Source organism: Lactuca saligna, chromosome 7 (assembly GCF_052625555.1).
Source record: "Lactuca saligna cultivar CGN05327 chromosome 7, ASM5262555v1, whole genome shotgun sequence".
Taxonomy (NCBI): domain Eukaryota; kingdom Viridiplantae; phylum Streptophyta; class Magnoliopsida; order Asterales; family Asteraceae; genus Lactuca; species Lactuca saligna.
In genome coordinates, this window is record NC_136423.1 from 93,534,327 (window position 1) to 93,545,098 (window position 10,772).

The following is a 10,772-nucleotide window of genomic DNA, read 5'->3' on the forward strand; positions in this document are numbered from 1 at the left end:
AATACTATAATAATCGGGCCGTAATACACTCGAATTATTCACGATACTTTGGGATAACTAGAAGTTGTTTGCGATAACAACAAATATTTTGACACTTTAGATAAACAACAGTTATATTTGTATTGCTATTAGTTTGTAGTCAAAATTCACATTTGCAGCATTATTTATAACGTTAAATAGTGGGATACACCGTTCGCGTAAATTTAGTTAAGGCTCTTGTGAGACACGCCTTCATTCGTACCTACCTAGCGTACAACATAAGTCCTGTAGTTATAACCAGAGTCTCCTGGAGGGAGAACGAGAATTTTTGTATAGATCTATATAGGGTTGACACCCCCACACTTGAGCTGTTCGCTATAGCTAGACGGGCCAGTCTAGGGTGACAAATATCTTACGGAAACCGACGCCTGGAGAACATCATGACAGACATATTAATCATATCAAGTATGGTTATAGCGACTCACATAGAGAATAACAAACAAATGAATTTACAAAATGCATATACTATAATCATGATACCAAGTATGAACTATACAGTTACTATTCACGTTTAAACCTTCACCACCCAGGTCTTAGGGTTAAGACCACACATTTTCATCTATACGGAAAATATAGGATTTTCTTGGAAACTCTCTTTATACGCTATCAAACAAAATCACACATGCTCTAATACAAGATTTGAAACAAAACTCTCAAATTACTTTTATGGAAAATATCGGATTTTCTGGTATTTACAAACTGCTACAAAACTTTTCATACAAACATGCTTATGAACGCACGAACATTTTTATATGTTGACGCTTTTCAAAATGAATTGTATTCTTAGGAACACATTAAAACAGTTTGGTCGATAAGGAATGAAGATTTTGATGTATTATTGTTTCTCACCATACTTGATGTTTTGGATGTATTGTTATAAACAAATACAATGATGTAAAAACTATGATGGTTAGTATATTTTATGTATGGCGATGATGTTGTCTTTTCTTCATTTATATGCATTGTGATGATATTACAAGATGAAGTCACCCACCCCCGGACGTTTCCACCGTTTGGTTCGGGGGTATGGCAACATACAGTGGTATGAAAATATCATCCAAAGTATACATTGAAAAAGCATACATTGGTATGAAAATACCACCAAAAGCATACAATAATCAAATATATATAGTGATATGGAAATATCACCAAAAGTATACAATGATATGAAATTATTTGAAATATTAAAAACAAACAAATATGAGCACACATTCAGGTATTCAAGAGGCGTAAATATTCAGATAACAGACATACTGACATGGAAGCAATCATGAAGCAAATACAACACCAACTCAAACAAAAGTAGGAGCAAAAGGCATCATTAATTAGACAACTTGAAGTAGTCAAACGTGAAGAAGAACAACTACAACAAACATTACAAATTTTATCATCTTATTCAGCACCTAAAGAAGAAGCAGCTAACAGCTCAACAACGAAGCAACCAAAAGAAGACATTCAAGAAATATCATCTGATGATAGTCAGCCGCAAACAGTACCCAAAACAGAAAAACAACCCATGACACCAAATCCAAAAGAATATCCACCACTTCAAGCAGATAATAAAAATATAAAGAAATGGTATGTGATTTTCAACGGAGCAAACAAAGGAATCTATGATGGTTAGGGAATTGCCTACTCATTTATTTTTGGAAAAAATGCCATCCACAAAAGTTACAAAACCAAAAATGAAGCTGAGGCAGCATACAACGAAACATACAAAGCAGTTATAAAAGATCATGTCGAACATTAAAAAACAGCTCTCCTTACCCCACAAAAACCCGTATCCAACTTTACTCCACAAAAACCGGTATCCATCCCTAAATCTCTTAACCAATTAAATGCCCAAAATTACCCTTGAAGCCATTCCATCAACCAAATAAAAAAAAGCTATGAAAAAACCAACTACACAAAAATTTGCTAAACTATGGGATAGCCTCATTTCATACACCGAAGTCCATTCTTTGATGAGCTTTTACCCAGTAACCAGGCGCCCAACCCCCAAAGCAGTCTTCTTAGCCGATTTATCAGATCCTATGACGTTATGGGATTATTTTATTCATGGATTTATCGACACCATCTATCTAGAAGGCACCAATTTACACTGCATCAACGAATTTCCATATGCTATGCAAACTATCATCAGAAATTATGCAAAACACGCTTTGCAAGATTATTCATTAAAATGCATTCCAGTTACCCCCATTTTTTATGAATACTCTCAACTACTTGTCCCAAGCATTACTTTCACAAATTTTAGCATCATCATGCATACGCAACGGTAAAGATCAAAAGTCAAGAATCAAAGTGAATTATGCCGGTAAAACTTTCATTATCTATTCTTTAACAGATAGTGAAATTACTCCAGAAGCATTAAAAGCAATTGAAACTTTCGAACAACCATTCAAAAAGATTTCCCATCAATTGGCTGAATTACCCGTTGATATCAAAAAAAACTTTGTAAACATATTATGCATGCATCAAGACATAATTGCAATCATTGTATAGAAAATACATAAGAAACACCATTCATGGAAGGCTAACGTCAGCCATAACCAAAACAACCTTTATTTTAAAACATATATGTCCTTTCGGTGGCGGGAGGAATGATGCACGCAATGACACATCACTTCATTATTATTGAAGATATTATTGAAAACACACATCATTTCGCTATGGAAGGGATTGTAATTTATTTTATTTGTAATATTTCTTATTTGTTGTTATCGGTAGAGTATATGTCATGTGTCGATATGTTACATCTCATGTATCAATAAGTAAAGTGTCATATATAGAATGTGACGTGAAATGTAACATAAAGTGTCTACTCCTCCATAGTATAGGTGCTATATCATAAATATGTTTGTCGTCTTGCAATCATACGATTGCAATTCAATTATGTAACCGGCTCTCTTGAGCCTATAAATAGAGCATTTGCCCGTATGGAATAAACAAGATATTTTGAGTGTTTTAAGACTCGAATTTAATCTCAATAAGTAAAGTGTCATATATAGAATGTGACGTGAAATGTAACATAAAGTGTCTACTCCTCCATAGTATAGGTGTTATATCATAAATATGTTTGTCGTCTTGCAATCATACGATTGCAATTCAATTATGTAACCGGCTCTCTTGAGCCTATAAATAGAGCATTTGTCCGTATGGAATAAACAAGATATTTTGAGTGTTTTAAGACTCGAATTTAATCTCAAAGTTCTTTCTCTGCTGAAATAGCTCGTTTATTTATAAATAGCAGAGCTCTTTGTTGAAATAATTTATCTATTTCTGAATAGCAGAGCCCTATCCAACCCATACATATAATTAATCTAAACAATCTATCATCAAGATATAGGAGAGGATTTTGCTCTAATAACGCCCCTCTCCGTTGCCCACTCCGATTAGATTATATTAGATAGTATCCAAGAATTATTTTCGGTCGCTACTATAGTTATCATGGACTCATTTTCAGTCATGGATGCATCGAAAATTATCATCTAAGTTTAATTATTTGAGACTAGCAAAACCAGTTACTGATTATTAATCAAGGGAAATTGATTCAGTCTTTGATACAATTTTATCGTGTAGTGCATTGCAAAAAAGAGAAGATCGGGATTTTTAAAAGAGAGGATTTTGCTGTAATACCACGTAGATTGTCAATTTTCTATTAAACGATCCTCTCACAATAATTACATTAAATAGGAGATTACATAACAAAAAAACAAAGTAGAAACATGTACATGACTCGAGCCAGGATATAGTAACAGCTTCATGGTCCTGCATCGCAGAGAACACATTTATACATGGACTGGTCAAAGCAAACAACCAACAATAATGTCATTGTCTCATTGACTGGTGAAAGTGGTGAAAAGAAAAGACGCCCAATCGGTCGGATGTCACTCAATAAATACTCGTGATCAATATACAAATGAACAATAAAACATATGCATAAATCAAACATTACAGTTATTCTCCCGTCCCTTCCAAATTCCAAATACAGACAGATAGAAACTAGCAACTACAAGTCAAGTCTGAAAAGTCTGATAATAAAAGTAAAACACATTACTCTAGATAACGTTTTCACAATACGATAAAGTTAAAAACCCGAACCCGACATTTTAATACGTTGATCACCTTTAGTGGCAGACGGCGTGAAACACCCACAAAGCCGCTTCTTCCTCCCCGTGCCGCCACTCCTCCCGCCACGGTGAATAAAATCGCGCAAAATCACACTCGTCCGGCTCTTAGTCCTTGAAAACCTGCTCTTCCCTTTGCTTTTCTTCTCATCTTCCACCTTCAACAACACATACTGAATCTTCTGAACCTCCAGTTGCACCCGTTTGATTCTTTCAGACTCTTTCCATGCATCATCTTGCTCCACCCAAATCGATAAAGACGGGTTTTTCTCAACACTAGCCATCGATTCAACGTTCACGTTCACTAACCTCAAAATCGTCTCCTCAGCCTCTTCCAATTGTTCTTTCACAGTCTCGAAATCAAACCCCGTTTGTTTCTTCTTACCCTTCTTCCCGGTCTCCAACTTTTTAGCCAGATCTTTGACTATGGTTTCAAGATTCGCAAGCTTTTGAGCATCGGACGCGAGTCTATCCAAAAGTTTGCATTTTCTAGAGTCTTGATTTTGATTGGGTCGGGGTACTACAACCTCTAACTTATCCACACCCAAATCTTCAATTTGTGGCTCGTATGGAAGCCTTTTGAGTTTCTTTTCGGTCTCGATTTTGTGGGCTTCATGGGCTATTTGAAGTTGTTCGATCATTATATCATCGGTTCGGGAATATGCTCTTCGGCTTCGGCTCCTGCTATTGGTTGATGATGAGCCATCGGAGGCTTGATCGAGTGGGATGTCACGAATCGGGACACCTTTTCTGGATTCGGATGATGATGATGATGATTCGGGTTTGGGTTTTGAGAGGTTGAGATTATCTAGGGTTAGGTAACGTTTTCCACGTAATTTTTCGAGCTTGTGTTGTTGGGTCTCAGTGGTTTTTGTGGGTTTCGGTTTGGTGTGGATGGATGAGATATCGCGCCTTGTGACCACTGTGTTTATGTCTTCGATTATTACTTTTTCAAGTGCTGTTACACGAGTCTGGACGTCCATCAAATCGGAGAGACCTTTTGGTAATGGTTGTGATTTTGGAGTTTCATTTGATTCTGGATCATTTTGCTGATGCTGTGGATGAACTTTTACTTCCATATCCTGCAACATTTTCAGCATATATTATATTTAGGGTTGTTTTTGATGATAAGAAAGACACGCCAAACACACTATAAAGAGAACATTCTGTAAATAGCAACACACTTTCACTTTCACTATATTTCTAATAGCATGTTGTAGGTTATTTGGTTGAAATTACCCAAAACAACCAATTTTTTGAATAGTCAATTATCAAATTGAAAATGAAATGAAAGTATGTTGCTATTTATTATACTTTGCAAAGAAAGAGTGTACCTCTGATTTCCGGCCAGCTGATGTGGCAAGATTTGCTGCCATAGTGAAGAAGTTATTCTCAAGAGACGTTATATTCTCTTTCAAAGAACCAATAACTGGATTATATGCAAGCAATTCCGCCCGTAATCCTTCAATTTCACTTTCCATAATGCTTGTTTTTCTTTTCATCTCTTCAATCTCCCGATCTTTTGACAAGGTTTGACCTTCAAGATTCTCACAAACCCCGGTCAACTCATGAACTTTATTTTCAAAAAGAATATCACGCGTGTTGGATATTTGAAGATCAAAAACAAACGAAGTAGCCTCGGCTTCCCACAATTCAAACTCGTTTTCCCGTTCTTGAAGCTCGGAATTCAAATTCTCTTCGATATTTTTCCGTTCCTCAAGTTCTTCATGCAACATATCCAATTCTAATCCAAGATTCTCGTTCACTTCACGGAGATATTCCGTTTCTTTCTCGAACACATCAAGCTTCAATTCCGATTCCACATACTTTCTCGTCATCCCCTCCACCGCAAATTCCAATTCCGACTTCATCTCCTCGGTCATCTGGAGCTTCGATTCCAATTCCTCGATCGTACATTGCATAAGAAAATTTTCATTTTCAAGCTCGTTCTTCACGATTCCATACTTTTTCTCTGATTCCAGGAACTCTAATTCCAGTTGCTTGAGAAGGGTTAAAATGACATTTTTCTCCATGAGTAACCGGTGCTTATCATCTTCTTCTTTCTTCAAAGAATGCTTCAAATTCTTGATAATTTTTATAATCTCTTCAACAGATATCTTTGCGGTTTCATGCCCCCCCATGGAACCAATCTCTAGAGCCAAGAACACCTGATAAATCCCAAATCTTAGATTTTCAACTTCAACTAACAACAGCTCTTCTTCAACCTGTTGCTCAAGAATCTCGGTCTCAAGCTCAGAAATCAATTTATCAGCCAATTTCGATGCCTTAACGTGTTTCTCGCTCTCAACCACTAACGCATAGTTCTTTTCTTCCACTTCTTGTATGAATTTGTGCAAGATGAAGTTTTCAAATTGAGCTATCACAGCTTTATCAAGTTCCTCCTGGAATTCGTCTTTCCGGCATTTGCTCTCTTCTAGAAGCCGAGCCTGGAATTCCTGATTCCTGATCATAAAACTTTCCCGTTCTTTCTTTTCGATGCTTAAACAACTCATCAATTCTCGAATTTGAGAACGGCCCGTTTCCTTTTCGATCTCGAACTGTGTAAACCGATTCTCGAGAGCTTCTAATCTCCGCCTCACCGATTCCAATTCCGCAGCCAGAATGCTTCTTTCCGCCACAAGATTGGATTTCTCAGTGTTGAGCAGTTCACATAGTGATTCCAATCCCTTTGATTTTTCCCGGAGATTTTCAAGCTCAAGATTTGCTGTGGAAAGTGCATTCTCAAGAATCATGTTTTGATCCCCGAGTTTTTGCATATTAACAGTAATTATATGTAACTGAGACAAAAGAATGGTTTTTTCAAGAACTAGAGCTGAGTGTTCGCCATGAAGCAGCTCATATGAAGTTTCCAAACCGGAATTCTTCTGGATAAGTTCCTCGATCTTTTCCGGGAGGCGTTTTTGCTCATCGGAATCCTTTTCAATGATCTGTTTTAGCCTCGAGTTTTCATCCTGCAAGTGTTTTACAGTTGACCCAATTGACTCGGGACTCAACCCAACCAACTCGAGTTGACTCATTAACACCTGATAACTCGAATTTAATCCCGTGATTTCTTCTTTTAAACCGAGAATCTCGTCCTGCATAGCAGTGGATTGACCCAATTGCAAAGCGACATCTTCTTCAAGCCTCTCCTTCATTTCTTTCAGCCCCATGATTTCAATTTCCTTCAAATCTTTCAGCATATGAAGGCTGTTTTTAAGCTCATTTTCAAGATTTCTCTGTTCTTCTTGAGATCGAGTGTATAACATTTGCAAAGTCTCGAGAGCCGCTTCGATTTTAACGTAATTTGTGTGCTCGGTTTTCGCGGTGACTTGAAGCTTCTCAAACTCATCGTGTTTTTCCGATAACTCTCGATCTTTTAACATGATTTTTTTGGCCAAATCGCTCGCTTCCATCTTTAAATTTTGATTTGAAATCCCTAATCGAACACAAATCTCTTCAGCATCTTGAAGCTTTTTTGTAAGAGTTTCAATTTCTGATTGAGCAGAAGAGAGATCACGTTCTAATTTGTATGATTTCTCAAGGGATTCCGCATATAAAACCCGCAAAGCTTCTTTCTCTTCGGTTAACCCTGCGAGATCGATTTTAAGTTTATCGACTTCCCGTTCCGCTCTCGCAGCTTGGTCGGAATACGTTTTGGATTCCGATTCCGATACCGCAATCCTGTTCTCCAAATCTGTAATCCTATCGAGACATTTTCCATACTCCAAAAGACCGGAATCGTTTTCCGATTCCAATCTCGTGAGTTTGTCCATCAAATCTTTAACTTCACTTTCTCCCATTCCCCGTGTTTCTTCAATCTTTTCCTCCAAATCCGATATCGTTTCAAGATACTCCATTTGCTTAGCTAATCCCGCTTCCTTTTCCCCCTGCAAAACCCGAAGATTCTCCTTCAACATATGAACTTCTTTTTCAGCTTCAATCGCAATTCCATCAAGAATCTTGGCTTTTTCAAGTGCCCGATTAAGTTCTCCATCTGCATTACAAATTTTCTCCAAACTTTCTCGATACTCAGCAAGCAAAGACTCCTTTTCACTGGTCAAATCGGTCAACGCCTTTTTCAACTTCTCAATTTCATGTTCCGCTTTATTCGCCCGCTCGGTTTCCGAGAAAATCTTAGCCTCGATGATCTCGAAGCTAAAAGATTCGTTATTTTGATGATCACCATCGGGTGTTTGAGATTGGGTGGTGGAGATTGAAGATGCTAATTCTTCCTGTAGGCTGAAATGCACTTGATCGGGAAAAGCCGCCTGTAAAGTCCTTTGAGCATGGCGGAGCTCACCGGTTGCATAATCGTATCGTTCCGCTAGTGCACGGTAAGCTCGGTAGAACTCTTCCACTAATTTCATCAGCTCTGGCCTCTTCTTGTAGTACATTTCTGCCCTCCTTGCAAATGAATCCGCATCTTCTTCGATCAGTTTGATCATTGATTTCACTTTCGTATCCATATCTGCAAAAAATGAAACAATTTGACTTTCTTTTTTTACAAGTGGGCCCCTCGTTTTCATAAAGAACACTTTATGCGAATATGAATTAACCATTTTAAATGACTTCATCAGAAACAACGAGTTAATGATTATCAAGTATCTCATCAGAATCAAGAGCATCATGACCAAGCGTGGACCCTGGAATTCTTTTTGAAATGCAAAAAAAGATTAAAGATGAACTCTTTTTGTTTTATTTTAATGCGTACCAAAAAAAAAAAAAAAAAAAAAAAAAAAAACTCTAATGCTGCTTCAGATTCCTAGATCCATGACCCCATGATTTAGGAATGTAAAAAAGGTCGATGAAATTCTATACCCCATCACGGGAGTCGTATTCAAAATCAAATGCACACGAGATCAAATATCCCACAAATAATAAACTTGGATGCGTGTTGAAAGTAATTATCTAACTATTTAGAGATCAAATAATTAGTTTGATTATCGCTTATTTTATTAATCAATTATTTAAATAATCAGAATTTCCCAAATAATCGAACACCATTAAGAATTCATTTCAAATAGTACCACTTTATTATATTATCAGATCAGATTGTGGTTGTTCGATATCTGTCGGTGGAAAGGAATGCGATTCAAACAAGTACCAAAATTATCTTCATTTACATAAGCAATCAATCAATCATTCATCAAAAATAGATAAAAACAACAGATAAGATGACAAATCACTCGATACCTGTAAGATTCTCTTGAAGCCATTTTGAATTTTTAGGGCTAATATGGCTGTCCCACCACCAAGAATACAAACGCCTTGACTCTGAATTTAACATGCAGGCCATCACTCCAGCACGGAAGAAAAAGGCAGCTGATTTGGATCTTCAAATCCCAGGAAAGTAGATCAGGGCCACAATCAAAAAAAATTTTTATCTTTTTTCTTTTTCACAAAAAGTAGGGATACTTCGCACCTAAAAACGTCGGTTAATTAGTAAAGTTCGACAACCCAAAAAGTGGAATTAGGGTTATATCAACATCCGAGTAGATTACAATAATTACATTCTATAAATCAAGCAGAAATTGGAAGTTTATAAGGAAAAAGAAACTCCTCAATTGAGTTGTAACACTCGAGTAGCTGTGAAACCTCTTAATCTGAACAAAATTACGTTAATTACACAATAGTCTCTCAGGTGGGTGTTTGAAACCATTAGGCAAGATATCGTTTTCAAGCCATCTAACCAAAAAAAAAAAGTAGAAAAAACAGTATGAAATAAATTGAGAAAATGGCAAAATCAGTCGAAATATTTCAACAATCTGACGGAAAGCAAGACATTTTATGCAAATGGGATGTGTTTTAAAGAGAAGATTCATATTTATTCTTTTAAAAGCGTGTCGAGGTGAGATGAAACGATGAAATCGAAAATTAAACCTAAATTAATTGAAATGGGGGAGACAAAAACATCAACAAAAAAACATTTAACCAAAACCCAGATGAGTTAGATTAGCATTACAAAGAGAGAAAATGAGGTAAAAATCCAAGAAGAAAAAACGAAATCTCGGTTTTCAAAACAGTAAGGGCTAAGGGGTATGAGAAATCAAGATTTTCAAGCAACAAAGATCGATAAACTTACAGAAAAATGAAATCTTGCAAATGGGGTTCTGGATTCTGATCTGCAGTAGTAACCCTTCACCCCGTAGAACGGAATTTCCTCTGTCTCTCAACCCATTCGCTTCTCCCACTTTCTCTCTCTAAAAACTCTGACATTCAACGGTAGGTTTTCTTCTTTAATTGACTATTGGGTCATCTTGTTTCTAATTTTATTGCAGACATACAGTGTGAGAATGACTCATGGACTGTAAAAAGCAATAAGTGGGAAACGTGAAGGTTTCTACTAAATGTGTTAGTTTATTGGGGGGCTCGAATCTCGCACATAATAAATGGTAAAATACTCAAACTTAATGATTTTGTCCATTATAAGCATGTTTCTTCAAAATCATATTTCTCATCCCATCCCATCCCATCCATAAATATAATATAATTTTCTGTGTTTATAAAAGATATAACAAATATTACGAATATCCCGTCCATAAAAATCGTATATTTTCTGTGTAAGTATATAATAAGATATAAAAAATATTATGACTACAA

General features: G+C 36.5%; 1 protein-coding gene across 2 annotated transcripts; it reads right to left on the minus strand.

The window, feature by feature from the left end:
- Positions 1-3,956: 3,956 nt before the first annotated feature.
- NET1A (Kinase interacting (KIP1-like) family protein) lies at positions 3,957-10,524 on the minus strand. 2 transcript variants are annotated; one of them, XM_078963219.1, is made up of 4 exons: positions 10,255-10,524; positions 9,366-9,505; positions 5,504-8,640; positions 3,957-5,251 (listed from the first exon to the last, which is right to left on the minus strand). In XM_078963219.1, exons 2-4 carry the CDS (start codon positions 9,466-9,468, stop codon positions 4,130-4,132), a joined length of 4,362 nt encoding a protein of 1,453 aa, XP_078819345.1. In that variant the 5' UTR covers positions 9,469-9,505; positions 10,255-10,524; the 3' UTR covers positions 3,957-4,129. The 2 variants fall into 2 exon arrangements, with proteins under 2 accessions (XP_078819345.1, XP_078819344.1); XM_078963218.1 differs by having other exon boundaries at positions 9,366-9,594.
- Between the last annotated feature and the right edge of the window lie 248 nt (positions 10,525-10,772).